Source organism: Neltuma alba, unplaced genomic scaffold (assembly GCF_004799145.2).
Source record: "Neltuma alba isolate B1F8T4 unplaced genomic scaffold, ASM479914v2 tig00011126_pilon, whole genome shotgun sequence".
NCBI classification, from domain to species: Eukaryota; Viridiplantae; Streptophyta; class Magnoliopsida; order Fabales; family Fabaceae; genus Neltuma; species Neltuma alba.
The window spans coordinates 112,717-127,897 of NW_021635862.1; the positions used below are offsets into that span (position 1 = coordinate 112,717).

At 38.3% G+C, this 15,181-nt stretch overlaps 2 protein-coding genes and 1 pseudogene across 2 annotated transcripts; all 3 read left to right on the top strand.

Annotated features, from left to right (window-relative positions):
* The first annotated feature begins 3,126 nt into the window (after positions 1-3,126).
* On the top strand, positions 3,127-4,159 carry LOC114761589 (uncharacterized; annotated as a pseudogene).
* Positions 4,160-7,315: 3,156 nt separating this feature from the next.
* LOC114761591 (inorganic phosphate transporter 1-11-like) lies at positions 7,316-8,911 on the top strand. Its single transcript, XM_028951002.1, has one exon. It carries the CDS (start codon positions 7,316-7,318, stop codon positions 8,909-8,911), a length of 1,596 nt encoding a protein of 531 aa, XP_028806835.1.
* A 2,125-nt stretch (positions 8,912-11,036) lies between these two features.
* LOC114761554 (plastid division protein PDV1) lies at positions 11,037-14,119 on the top strand. The gene is made up of 2 exons (XM_028950950.1): positions 11,037-11,398; positions 13,109-14,119. Exons 1-2 carry the CDS (start codon positions 11,120-11,122, stop codon positions 13,622-13,624), a joined length of 795 nt encoding a protein of 264 aa, XP_028806783.1. The 5' UTR covers positions 11,037-11,119; the 3' UTR covers positions 13,625-14,119.
* Positions 14,120-15,181: the final 1,062 nt, after the last annotated feature.

A 15,181-nucleotide genomic window follows, 5' to 3' on the forward strand; every position in this document is an offset into this window, starting at 1 on the left:
ATTCTGCTGACATATATAATCTCTCATTAATTAATATTAACTCAGGTTGTAAATATAAAATCTCGTTTATAATGATTAGATCTCATATTTAGAATTAGAGGTAGTACAATAATACACACACTCTTCTTAGAAAACTAGGTCAATTATAATTAATAAACACGGTCAAAAAACAATCAAATGTAACTCGGTCTTCTTAACTACTACCTCGGTCCTTAATATAAGATTTTATTTGATTTTTATTTTGGTCTTAATTATAAGACCACAATTCACTTTGTCTCTCATTTTTATGTATTTTTTCTCAAGGTAGTCCTTCTAACAATGGTAGTTCTAGCCAATACATTTGATTAGCAAGGATATTTTAGGAAAAATAACATATATTTATTACAAATAATTAACTTAACTTCTTTTCTTAATTTTCTCAAATTAGTCAACTAGTTTTTATAATTAAAACCGGAAGTAGTATTTATTGTTACTTTCTTTGACAGACTTGTTATATGCCCACAACGACAAGGAGCCGAGTGGGGAAACAGGTATAGAATTAGCCGTGGAAGGACCAGCTAATGATTACCTTTTTTCCCCCCCGGTTCAGTTGTCTGGAGAGAAAAGCTGATAACCCTGGGAAAGTCATGATGATTTCTGGAATTAAAACCAGGAAAAGTAGCAGAGGATGAGCATAAATGTGGACGTACGTACCTTGCAAGCATGATTATGCGTTTCTATGCTCTTGTTGGCACCACACCTTCCAATTAATAACCCCTCTCCTCAGTCTATTATTGTCTTTGAAACCATCGTAATTTGCACATAGTCTTCAAACCTTAAATTTTGTCACTCTTGGGGAATCTTGGTTGTCTGGTGTTCTAACTTCTAACCAAAACCAATTGCTCACATTATATGTCCAATTTTTTGGCATTTGCATGCGTCTTTTGTTGTTCGTCATTATATCTGTAATCTTTGAGTTTCACTCACTATTTCATCCTTTCATTATTCTCTAGAGGAAAAAAATTCATTTTACATTTATGGTATTTCAATTAAAATTGTTTAATGGTAATTAATTTTACTTAACAACATAGCAAAAGCTTTTGCTAAATCATTTTATCTTCCACATTCTATTCGCGCTCTCATTTCTAACACAGTCTTGTGGATTATCACGGCATAATGTTCAGACTGTTTAATGGGTCTTAAAATATTAATTTTCTGGAATTTAATTTGAACGGAATGTAGGGGCTACATTATTTATACAAGAGATCACTCCATATCAAGCGTGCAGGATCGTCTATGAGTAACTCATTGTACAGTAAATTAAAAAAGAAGGCAAAAAAAGTCATGCATTTTTTATGCTAGGCATACGAATCTTCTTATTGAAGACAATTATGTTTGAGTTACTGTTAAGCATCAAAAAAATGTTATACAATGGCAATGAAAGTGAACACAAAACAGAGATGAGGGTCTGGCCCAAAATGCAGCTTGAAGATAATGAGAAATGAGGGTCTTCGATCCAATGCCTAAGCCGAATCACGCAGCGCGCCTAAAAACAGAGATGGAAGCCTTTGTGCTTGCGGAGAAAATGTGAGTAAATCAGTGTCAAACTATACATTTATTAGCCTATACCTTATTTAGATTCCTTTGAATTTGGTGAGATCCGACGGGCCAAGCCCAGCGACTCCTTTGAATTTTAGTTACACTCTTTTTCTCTTTCCACTTATTTTTTTAATTATAATTATTGTTGTTCCTGCATTTTATCCATTTTTTTTTCAATCTCACTATTTAACGTCGTAATTTTAAAATTGGATCCATAAATAGTAGTATGCTTTTGGGGATGGGGCGCCCCTAAAACGCAGCTTAGAACTCTGCTTTTTGATAAACATGGTTTGATTCCACTTAAATGCAGTGCCAAATACACACAAAAGATGTTTGTGAATGTTGTTTCTTCAGTTACTCCTCTACCAGCACGTCAATGCCCAGCGCGAAAGCTTTGATGAACGAAATCCCCAAGGATCCCTCTTTTTGGCTGTGCATTCTGAGGAACTTATCCGTGTGTGTAAGTTCATCTCAGTTTTTAGCAGTGGAAGATAAGTTTCTGTTTTTCTGTTTGATAATACAGAACATTTAACACAGCGGACATAACAAATCTTTATGGTCATTCGTAAATGATGAAATTAGTCGCATTAGTTTGGGAGAAGTTAAAATCTTCATGGTAACTGACTGTGCTTGGGGGTTTCCTTCTTGAGAATTATGAGCAAGTGTCAATTGGACCAACTCCTGTGCTAGCTACTTCCTCCATAAGAAGTCTTGTAATGATTCTTGAAGCTACAATACATTGAAATTACTCACCAAAAAATATATCTAAAATAAAATTGCAATGAGATTTTTGCACCTGAATTCTTTTAAATCTTTATCCTAAAGTTGTAAGTTTGGGTGTGTTTCTACTATGTACCATTTTCCAGAGGCTAAGATGATCTATCATGCATCAATTTGTTACTCGAAAAAATTTAGACATGCAGGCAATTTCTGACAGTGTCTGTGTCGTCATATCTGTGAGACTTTATAGGGACCCCTTTCTAATGAAATCTGCTGGGCAAATCTCTTACATGGCTAACCACTTCTTTACAGGAGAGCTAGGAAACATTTGGCATTAGAATCTGAGCAGACCAGCAACAAGATGGCTCCGTGTACACCTAATATTACCCAACAGCCTATGCTGGATATTCAGGATGTCGGAAACATTTCCTTTTCAACACGTGTTGTGACAAAAGAAGAAAAGTTGTCTGATTACAGTTTGGAAGGGAGTTTTTATGGTGGAAACTATGAAGATCCGAATTCTGGTGCAGGTGTCCAATTTACTGCAATACCTAAGAGGAAACGAACTCGAAATGTTGCTATCAGTGATTCTGAAAGTGATGATGATAATGCGCCAATTTCTGAACTCAAGAGGATGCGTTTTTTGAAAGTAAGTCCTGACAAGTCAGTTGACTTGAATGAATTAGTGACTGCCACATCTCGTGGATGACAAGGTCATTAGTACTGCAACCCCCAGGCGGCGTCTCAGAAAATGTGCGATGAAGAGTCAGCAAGATAAAAGGTCTTCATGTGGACCTATTGAGGACAAGTGTGAGCAAAAGAATCCCTATGAACGAGGAGACTGATGATGATGATGAGTCAGAAGAGGAGGGAAGCTTAAATGGTCTTATTACTCATGGTCCCGTTGCATCTGAAGACACATCTGGCAAGTCACATGATGTATCTGATAATGACGTCGCCTCTGATTCACATGATGTATCTGATGGGGATAAGATGATTCTTTCACAAATACAAAGGAATAAAGATCAGAAAAGGGAGTGGAAATTTGAGGCTGACATGCTTGCAGCATTTGGAAAGGATCCTCAAAGGCTGTATGTGCGCTTTATCGTCAGCAAACTTCTGAGGAGCAGAAGATCAGGGAATCACTGCACCACAATGGAAGGGGATTCAACAAATTTGATGCTGAAAGGTAGGCCCAGAAGACAATTGTGATAAATTATGCTCTTGGACATAGGTTTTATTATATGAGGACTGATTGCTAATGATTCATGCCTGCGTGTACTCTCTCTATGTGCCTGTTGGAGATCAACTGTTTCACAATCTGTTGAATTTTCATCTTGCCACGGATGTTGCACTTCCAATTCCTCACCCTCTGTCTCTTTTAAGTGTGATAAGGAAGTTTCTTTTTTCTTTTAATCCATTACTTGGTCATATCATTCAATCTTGCTCATTTATTTCCTTTATTCTCAGTTCAATTATGGACCGCAGGTGTCTTATCCTTGTAATTAATAATTCTAACTTTAATTCTATAAATTTCATGAGGAATGGGTTTAATATCAGTGGAGGATTATGACACAACCTTTTCACTGAACGAGGGCTGTATTTAATTAAAACGCAAGCGATCTACTGCATCTAAATTCTTAGCAGTTTCTCATGTTTTCTCGCTGTGCTTTCACTTGCGCAGAGGCAGTTCCTCCCCAGTGCGGATCCCCTCCTGGATGTGAAAAAGTCTGTAAAGGAGTTGGATGAATATGATCCCAGAGGAGTTGAAACATGCAGAACAATGGCGTTTCGTTACTCAAAGCAACTTTACAAAATCTACAAGAACAAAGAAGATCCTTTCTTTTCCCTGAGCACGTAGGCCTGCAACATATGCTTTTAAGTAGCCTCTGGGTTGGTGTAATTATACTTATGATAAATTGTTATTACGTCAATAGTTTTTTTTTTTTTGGGGGTTTGTTTCTAAATATGCATGTGACTGTCCTGGATAGGCTATGTAAACGTGTTTGCTTTCATGAATACCTTAATTACCATACACATCGATCACAAGGAACCTGAAACAGATCATCATGATTGGGCTAGATAAATGCAGATGGATCTGAGGGGATGACTCTGCATATGAATAAAACCATTGAGCCACAGTCGTTTCCATGGACGGTTGCCAAGTTGTGAGAGTGAATACCATAAAACACACTAATGGCCTTATTGTTGCAATCAGTTTTAATTAATTCAGTTACGCTACAAATAGTCAAATAGGATTTATTTTTGGGGCATCGTGCATATTTTGTGAGAAATGTGGATAATTTTGCGGAGGCAAACCACTAGTTAAAAAGGATGGTGGATGGGGAAGAGGAAAGCGCGGGGGAACACATGTGAGGGAAGGATGATAGCATTATAAAAAGGAAGCAGGATGAATGTTCACCTTGGCCAGCCGAACATCTCTCCCACGATTTTTGCATCCGTTGCTTTCTCTCTCTTCTCTCTGTCTTAAAGTTTGAAGACAGAAAGGAGAGAGAGACAGACGCAGTTGGAAGGAAAAACAGAACAGAACAGGAATGGCTGTCTCAGGTGCTTCATTGGAGTTGGTCGTTTTTGTGGGCCTCATTTGCGCCGCCCTTTTGTCCGTCGCTTCTGCCCAATCCCCGGCTCCTGCTCCTGCACCCACAAGCGATGGTTTATCTCTGATTCTTCATGCATCAATCTCTCTCATGCTCTATCTCATGACGGTTTACGTATTTGATTGATGGTTAATTGTATATGATTAGCTTTTTAGATTATTTGAATAATTAAAATTGTCGGGTTGAAAATTGCAGGAACCTCAGTGGACCAAGCGGTGGCGTATCTGCTGATGGCGGTGGCGCTGGTGCTCACGTATCTCATTCACTGAGCCGCCGGCCGATTATATCAGGGAGGGTTTCTGAGTCAGAGGTGCACGCTTATATTTGAGCAGAAACCAAGAGATAGAAATGTTTACGGAACAGTGCCTTCTTGTATACATTTTATTTCTCCCATGTTAATCTAATTTTGATTTGCGGATTACTCTCGTGTCCCTCTTGGATTAGGGTGGTTCAATGATAAATGAGAAGATGAATGATTCGGCCTAATTCACACCATACTAAAAGAGCGAGAGGCCGTTAGTCCGTTACATGTATACACATGTTATCATAAACCTAAATTTTCTGAAATTTATAAAAATAAAAACTCATAATGTAAAAGTAATTAGTATCCTAAAGACCTAAACGTTAGAGCGTGGGGCTTAGGGACGAATACAGACGCGTAGATTGATCAACTCAGCATAAGCGAAGAGACATATGATTATGATGCGCGGGCTTCGTTGTTGAGGTCTGTTTTGCGAAACAGGAACTTAGGACTACATGTATACATATATGAAATAGTTTTATTTTTAAAATAAAAATAAATTTGAAATATGTATACATATGTTCTTAACAAAAGTTAAAGTTTATTAGGAAAAACAAAAAATCAGAACGTATTTTTGTCCCACAAAATTAGATGAGAGGCTGAGAACATTGTATTTTTATCAATGACCATCATAATAATAAATACTCTGTCGATCTATTATCTCCTATTCTTGTTTTTTATTTTCTACTCTTTCTTTAGTTTTATAACAGTAAGCAATTATTTTACCCTTCACATTATCATTTTAAATATATTTTGCAATATAATTTTCAAACAGATTTGTTTTAATTTTTTTTGTTCTTAAAGCTTATTCTAAAAGAAATTGCTCTTCGTAATTATTCTAAACCCATACCACGCCTGTTGAAAAAAAAAAATCACACAATCTCTGTTATTTTTATGTAATTATTTGTCAATAATTTATCCAATTTCGTTCCCCCCCCCCCAAATAATAGAGTTATGAGAGTCATTTTCCATCTCTCGCTTTCTCCACGCGCATATGTTTTTAGTCATATTTCCCTTTTAATGTCATTCCGATTTACTCATCAAAAGAACCATTAATTGTTGATACTCAAAAATCTGTATAATTAGGTCACTAAGTGCAAGAAAATGTGCGTATAGATGGGCTATAGTCTTGAATCAAAGATTAAAAAAAAAATCATGCATTTTAATTAGCTTAATTTCATTGCTAAATAAGAGTAACATTATATGTTGTGAAAATCACCCTGAGATTACCCAAAAAAAAAATTTAATAATATGTAAGCAAGCGGTATGAACGTATTATCATTTCGGCTTGGATCTTGCCATGTACTTGTTATGAAATTTTTTAATACTCCTCCGGCCCTTAATATAGGACCCAATTATTGAGTTGGTTTTGGTCCTAAATATAAGACCTATTTTTCATATTTATCAATTTTCTCTAAATTACCTTTATGGATACTCCCTCAACTATAATCAAGTAGAAGAGGGAGATGAGGTATTAAGAAAGATGATTATGGTGTTTTAGGAAAACGCATCACATTTCTCATAATTAACTAACTTACCTAATTTCCTTAATCTAATCAAATTAGTTAAATGAGTTTTATATTAAAGACCGGAGGAGTACTTGCATTCCTTGTCTCGTGATAGCCATTTTTCTTAATATATATCAGATCATAAAAAGTATTGGAGCTTTCTTTATATGATCAGACAAGATATCTGGGGGTTTCCTCTTAATTATCTATATACCGAGACCAGTAAAGTAAAAGGATTATTATATATTGTCAGCACGACACACATTCACTGCCGGGAACTTTGATTTGATTGCATGAATTTGTTCTGGTTGAAAATGCCACGAGAGCAGTGAGTTCACCTAGGTGGGGTACATATAGCATTGTTCTTGTTTGTAACAGATCATCACAATTTTAATATTCTACAACAAAAGGATATCCATTTATTCCATCAATGCAAAGAGAATATCAACGTCACATATCGATCACAATTTTCTTGTTCACATCCCCTAAACATAGGGTTGGTCGTCCTCCCTTTGTGTATATATGTACTAGCTAAAGCACCAAAATTTCCAGCAGAACCACCATAGAAAGTGGCAATAGCGAGAGGCACAATGGGCTTAGCGGTGCTAGAATCTCTCGACTCCGCTCGTACACAATGGTATCACATTACGGCCGTCGTGATCGCCGGCATGGGCTTCTTCACGGACGCCTACGATCTCTTTTGCATCTCCACCGTCTCTAAACTCTTAGGTCGCTTGTATTACACTGACCTCGCTAAAGACAGACCCGGGTCACTTCCTCACCGTGTCAATAATGCAGTCACCGGAGTCGCCCTCATCGGAACCCTCGCAGGCCAATTATTCTTCGGCTATCTTGGAGACAAGCTCGGTCGCAAGAAAGTCTACGGCATCACCCTCATTCTCATGATCGTTTGTGCCATATGCTCTGGCCTCTCAATGGGTAGATCGCCCGGGGCCGTGATGAGCACTCTCTGCTTCTTCAGGTTCTGGCTCGGCTTCGGCATCGGTGGCGACTACCCTCTCTCCGCCACCATCATGTCAGAATACGCCAACAAGAGGACACGTGGTGCTTTCATTGCCGCCGTCTTTGCCATGCAAGGTGTCGGGCTCGTATTTGCCGGATTGGTGTCCACGCTGGTTTCGCGACTTTTCATATCCGCCTACCCTGCCCCCTCGTATCAAGAAAACCATCTGTTGTCGACACCACCTGAAGCTGATTTTATGTGGCGAATAGTTCTCATGGTTGGAGCCATCCCTGCGGCGCTGACATTCTACTGGCGGATGAAGATGCCGGAGACAGCCCGTTACACTGCTTTCATAGAAGGAAACGCAAAGCAAGCGGCTGCGGATATGGCCAGGGTTTTGGACGTCGAAATCCAAGCGGAGCAAGAAAGGTTGAGTGAGATGAAAGCCGCGAATGAGTATACCTTATTCTCCGATGAGTTCTTCCGCCGACATGGTTGGCATTTGATAGGCACGATGAGCACGTGGTTCTTGTTGGACATCGCGTTCTACAGCCAGAACTTAACCCAGAAGGATGTTTTCTCGTCTACGGGGCTGGTTGACAAGCCAGAGTTGATGAGTGCTTTAGAGGAAGTGCGCCAGACGGCGCTCGCCATGTTCGTGATTGCCTTGTTGGGAACATTCCCGGGGTATTGGTTCACAGTGTTCTCCATTGAAAAACTTGGACGCTTCAAGATCCAACTCTTTGGCTTCCTCATGATGTCCTTCTTCATGTTCGTGCTCGGTGTTCGATACAAGGAAATAAGAAACGAAAAGAACCTCTTCGCTTTGCTGTATGGGCTGACCTTCTTCTTCGCCAACTTTGGCCCCAACAGCACCACCTTCGTGCTTCCGGCAGAGTTATTTCCGACGAGAGTGAGGTCTACGTGTCATGCTCTGAGTGCGGCGTCGGGAAAGGCGGGTGCGATTGTGGCGGCGTTTTGGGTACAGACGTACACGTTGGATGCGGACCCCAATAAAATCAAGAAGGCGATGATACTATTAGCGATAACCAACCTGGTTGGATTTTTCTGTACATTCTTGGTGACAGAAACCAAAGGAAGGTCGCTGGAGGAAATCTCCGGTGAGGATGACGGGGAGAATGAAACCAGCCCAAACCCTCAAATTGCCAAGGCCGGGGAGATGATTCCACAGGCAAGTCGCAATCGCACTGAATCACTGTGATCGAAGACAGCATATATATGGATGGGAAGGTTATATCTGTGGCAGAATGCAAACCAATAAAGGGATTGAGTGTTAAGAGAGATAGTTTCAAATATATAAAAGAATAAGGTCTTTTAAAAGGGAACTTCTTGTGGTTTCTCCGCCACCTTTATATGAGATCACTTAAGTTAACATGCATGTGCATTTGTGTCATGAACCATATTTAAAATAGTTTTTAATAATTTTCAACTGAAATGTGCGATAACTTACATTTTAGTCAATAATATTATAATTTTATCATGGATATCACTCTTATAACTGATCCCTTTCTATATATAATGAAGCTTAGCATGGTAAGAGTTTTGAATCAAGTTAATTATTATATGTATAATCTCGAGTCATGATGATGATGAGTGATTAAATTATAACTACATAAGAATACCTATGCGTCTCTGAATTTTTTCAACAACTAGATGAATATATATATATATATATATATATAGCTAATCAATACTAAAAATGTGTGGAGTGCCTATATTAGCGATGACAGTGTAAATAAAAATAAAAGGGAAAAATGTGTAACTGCGGGAACATGGTGTTCTTCTGAAGGGAATTTCTATATTATATTTACGAATCGATTTGAGAGCTAACTTCAATTTAAAAGAAGCCCTGGCTTGATGATGATGTTGACTTCTTATGCTGACAATGACATTGTATTATAGTATAAACTAGTTACTATGCTCTTTAGTTTGATAGACACTTTAAGCTTAGCAGATTAGACTATTCAGATTTTATTTAAACGGTCCGAATTTAATTTTTTTTATTTGTTTAAAATAAATATTTTAATAGTAAAATAAAAATAATCTCTTAACCATATTTTTTCATTGTTTATAACTATATATATATATAGCTATAAACAATGAAAATTGAACTGAAAAACTAGGGCCACTAAACCTGATCGAGCATAAATTATAAACTCTAGCAGAATGATTGATTGTGGAGGGCTGTGAAAGAAACAAATTTTCTTGTGATGATTTTTTTTTTGGGGGGGTGTTTTATGAAGGGTTAACACGTTGGGTTGAACAAGACGTGAGATTGGTTATCGATCATTCATTTGCATCTATTACCATTTATGTGTAAGTGATAAAAAGTTATTCGTTTAATTGCATTTGGACCAAAATAAGTGATCTCAAATCCATGTCTTGCTTGAAGCAGAACCAATATGTATAATAGTCTGAACGGCTTTGAATTTTGTTTTAAATTGTACGTTGAAAAGATTGGTGAAGTAGTCAATGAAGCTTAAATATATATAACAGCTTTCAAGGGATATTAGCTGGCGGAAGTAATTGGTAAATATAGCAGTAGCAGTGGGTCGGTCACTCAATTTACAAAAGGAAGGTGCAGATCGACCTGAAATTACCAATCCCTTCCATTATTCGTGAATTCTGAGACTAGAGCCGCAAAAACTGTGGACGCACCCAAGATGAAATAAATTCCCTAAAAAAAAAAAAAAAACTCTGATCCCTTTCGTGACAAAGGGTTTACTGGTTTAGGGCTCCTGGTCGAGAATTTCGGAATGAGATGTTTTTGGGTAAAAGTTTGTGAACTGATCATTTATGACTGGCTTAAAATTTGACCCGGCATCTTTGCAATTTTCCTGTGATTTGGACCCAAACAAATACTCGCTCCTATCCTTTTTGATAAGATCCCAAATTCAAATTGATTTCATCTTTTTTATATCTTATTTAGAGATGTCTAGATATTAAATATGTTTTTACCAATTTTTTAATTAATTTTTTATTTTCTCTCCTCATTTTTTTACTAATTCTCTATTCCTTTTCATCATTTAACTCATTAACAGCATCTTTTAATTATTGCTCTCTTATTAAATAAGAATATATTTCAAAAAATTTTAAATTTTACATATTTATTATTTTGAACTAATTTTAACTGTTTTTAAACCGCATAGTTTACTTAGAAATTTTATAAACACAATAGAAAGGAAGTACAAGTTACTAGTATTATTCAAATAAATTGTCAGCGGCTCAAAAGTCAAAAACAGTGAATGGTGACCATTTATTTGGCGTTTTAAGCGCCAACGACAGCCTTCCATTAATTCGAGAAGGATATAGACGACGTGACGTTGAGACCCCCAGAAAGGAAGCTTCTTGGGGACTCCGTAACAAGCAAGAAGCAAGCTCCGAAGCAAGCTATGAAGTGAGGTGGGAAATGGAGATGGAGGAGATCGAGTCGATTTTGGAGAAAATCTGGGACCTCCACGACAAGCTCAGCGACACAATCCACTCGATTTCCAGAACTCACTTCCTCAACTCCATTAAGACCCTTCGCAAATCCCCCAACCACAAATCCCCCGACGATGGCCTTGGCTTTGTTTTTGTGAAGGACTTTCGGCTCGAAGGCGACGACTCGCTGATTCAGGAGGCCAAGAGTCTAAACTCCATTAGGACCGCGCTCGAGAACCTTGAAGACCAGCTTGAGGTCTACCATGTGAGTTTCATTTTTTCGCCCCTAGGTTTTATGCTTTATCGTTTCTCGCGGGAAATTTCAAAAACAACAAATGCAAGAAAATGAGATTCCGCTTCTATTTCACTGTTGTAGCTTTGAACACGAAAGCATGATAATAGGTTTAGGTTGCCGGCCCGAGGCATTCACAGAGTTCCTTCCCAATTTTGCTGCATGAAAAGTGAAAACCGAGAAAATGTCAGAATTCTCCAACTATTTTTTTGTCGAGACCTTAAAAATCACTGTTAAGAAGCTGGTTAAACCAGCTTGTTGATTTGTCTTGTAACTTGTCTTGAAAAATAAGGGGCTACTAGTTCTTACAGTTATTTGAGATTAAATTAGAAACTGTTAGCTGTTAGCTACTTTGTATGGACGGAAATTTGAATTACTTGAGTTTCAGTTCAGAGTTCAATGGGGGCGAGAAAACAAGGATAAGTGACACACAAAGCCACAGGAGATGGTTACAAGAATAATGATGGAGGTTTGGGTGTGTATCCACTGTAGAACCACCTCGACTTGGAAATTGGATTAAACAAGTCACTGGTCGATTCATGGAATATGATCAGCTTCATATGACGAGTTAATTGTCCTATAATATTTGATTTTTGAAAATTTAGATCCCTTGCTTTAAGTTGTTAACGTGCTTCACTATATCTTGTTTGCATTCATGCATGTATTATGCCTGATATTGGTTGTCTTTGACATGAATTACATAACAACACGTGATGTCCTAAGTTCACCATGTAAGCTAACGAGAGAAGAGGAAAAATGAGGAATGTGCTTATTGATATTCAGGGGAACATTGTGCGAAGTTCTGTCTTGCACTGGATGCAAATGTAAAGTTAGTTTGATTGTGTTCAGATCTTATCCCCACTGCTGAACAGTTGTTCAGCCAATGGCCAGTTTCTATTGGTCCAGTGTGCGAATAAGACTTTGCATGATGTGTATGCAAGAATCTTCGACTCCATGAAAAGGCTAGTTTGTGTAGTTACTGAAGGTGCTACAGAAATTAAAAATGATCTCAAGGGAAAATCCTTACTTATAGATATAAGCAATAGATTTGTCCATTCTCTAGTTTCTTCTGAAACCTTAGGAATTCGATCATTCTATTAATCAATCCTTTGCTAAGAAATGTAAGGAACCCTTTCAGCAAATCTAGAGGAAACTTGGCCTTTAGACACCTTTTTCCCTATAAGCCAGCGTAAGTGAGTAGACAGGAAGAGGGACTTATTGTGACGAGTCAAGTGTCCATGGCAACCAATGATGACCTCTGTAAAGGGGGAAAATTACGGAGGAAAAAAAAAAAAAAGGAGTGGAGGGAGGAGGCTGTCCAAGGAAGAAACTCAAGTGGCTTGTGGGGAAGAGTCTAGCTTTCTTGAATATGATAGAGTTAGTTGTGTTATTTTGTCAAATTCTGGATTAGTTGGCTGGAGATGTGCATTCTGCAACCACATTGAATTTTTATGGTGAATCATTATCATAGTGTGGGATTTCTATATGTTTTGCAGTAATTTTTGAATGGCAAAATGCACCTGATTTATTGATACTTTGTTATCCTTTAGCTTCTTCTGGAGCCTGGAAATTTTAGCACTCTATTAATCAATCTTGAAGGATTCTACGGGCATCTTATTGCCATTTGCCATGAGTTGCGGAAATGGTCATTTTCTAAGTTGAATTTGTTTCAATATTTTGCAGACCATTCAAACACAGCAGCGGGCTGAGAGGGATGCTGCAATTGCTCGATTAGAACAAAGCCGAATTGTTCTTGCTATGAGATTGGCTGAACATCATGGTAAGAAGTACAAAGTCATTGAAGAAGCTCTGGCTTTTGTGGGAGATGTACAGGGCGCAGGCCGCGTTCTTATGCGGGAAAACCTTTGTGGTCAACCATGCTGTCCTTCTGCTGAGAATTTTGCAGCTGATAAAGGAAGGAAATCTAATATCTTTATTAATGTCTTCCTTTCAACTGTCAGTTTTGTGAAAAAAGCCCTCAGATTAGATAATGTGAGTGGAATAGTGGGCAACGCTGCTTTGGTTGCCGTTAGCGTGGTTGCTTTGCTACATTTTCATCACGTAGCTTATCAGGAGCTTCCACATAGGCAAGAAAATAGTCTTCCCAGCAACAGAACCGGGCGAAGAAAATTTCAACCAGAGGGGTCTTCGGCTAATTCGCACTCCAGAAATCTGGATTTACTGCTGGCCAGGGGTTAGGCACTAAAATAGTGCTCTTTTACTCTGTGATCTGGAGTTCAGATATTGAAACTTTCCCTTCTTAGCCTACATGATTTTTGATGCCGTTTGCGGTTACGGCGGAGTGCTTAAGGTGGGTACAAGTATGGTTGCACCGTATCAGTTTTAAAAGTTGAGTCACAAACGCTCGAAAAGTTTTTTTTTTTTAAAATGCTTTTATCTGTTTTCCGTTCGAAGGCCGACGTGTATATTCCATCGTCCAACTGAGTAGAGTGTAATCTGTTGAGTGCCTTCCTTTTACTTTTGTTTTTTTTTTTTTCAGACTTTTTTCGGTTTTTGTTTTTGGATGAGGGAAAAGCCGGGGCCCAGGACGAATCTTTATTTGTTAGGCTGCATTCCCTCACTTCGCTTGTCTGTTTAGAATGCTTTCTTTTCTTGCGAGGTAGACGCCGTTACGTTTGCTTTGAAAAATGCTGTCTTAGCAACATTATAAATGAAAATTTATCATGCTATGAACTGCAGCTTGAGATTTTCTACTCTCCATGTTCGAGGACATTCGATAAAGTTGGATTTCCTCATTATCCAAAAGTTGTAGAAACCCACCTTCCGCTTTGTATAATTCTCCGTCGTTTTGTTTGTACGCATGGATCATTGTCTTTTGGTAATGCCAAAGGAAAAGTTTTGGGTCGAGAGATCTTGTGTGCATTAGGAAGATGTCGATTGCAAATTCACTGATATGGTGCTGTGTTTTTTATTAAAAAAAAAACCCAACAACCAAGTGGAAGGGAAAAAAAAAGGAGAGCAACAACGCGCAACAGAACTTTTGACGTTTGGGCTAAGTGACATTTGATCCTTGGGCCTAGTTTTTTGTTTGATTTAGCCTGATTTTTCCGTACAGGAAAATGACAACTTTTTTTTTTTATTAGTTGCCCACCCAGTTTACTGAAGTTTTGCTGCGACTACATTTAGATCCAACCTGTGTCGCACATTTGGTTGTGGTAGGTGAGTCTTCCAACAGAGATTTTACATACGCTAAGGCTCGAATTCGAAATCTCCTTTAAACAATACTAAGCTGCTTACCATTTGGACTAATCCCGTTGCTGAAAACTTCATTACACGCATGTGGGTTATATACCTTCTGGGACTGTCTGTATCCAATTGTCGGGTTTTTGATAAAAAGCCGTTAGCACGTCATTGATGTTTTTGGGGGCCCAATATCGTCCCCTATTGCTCGAAGTCCGTCATACTTTGGCCCATTAAATGAATGGACCTTTACTCTGATTGAGCTTTAGCGGCCGCCGAGAGATTGTCCCTAATGTGGTGCTGTCCCCTGCAACCCCAAAAAAATAAAGTGGTGTCATCCCCCTTCCACCAATCAAACCAAAAGAAAGCAACCCAAAAAAAAAAAAAGTATCGGAATAAATGAGTTAAGCAATACCAACAATGGCCATCTTCTCGTAGTCCATCCGTACCTGAAAATATATGCATTTTTATAATTCGTGAAGGCTGATGAAGTCTCTGGTGGAGAATGCAATTTTGTCCAACAAAGTGGAATGCTCGGTTGCGTTATATCCGTGT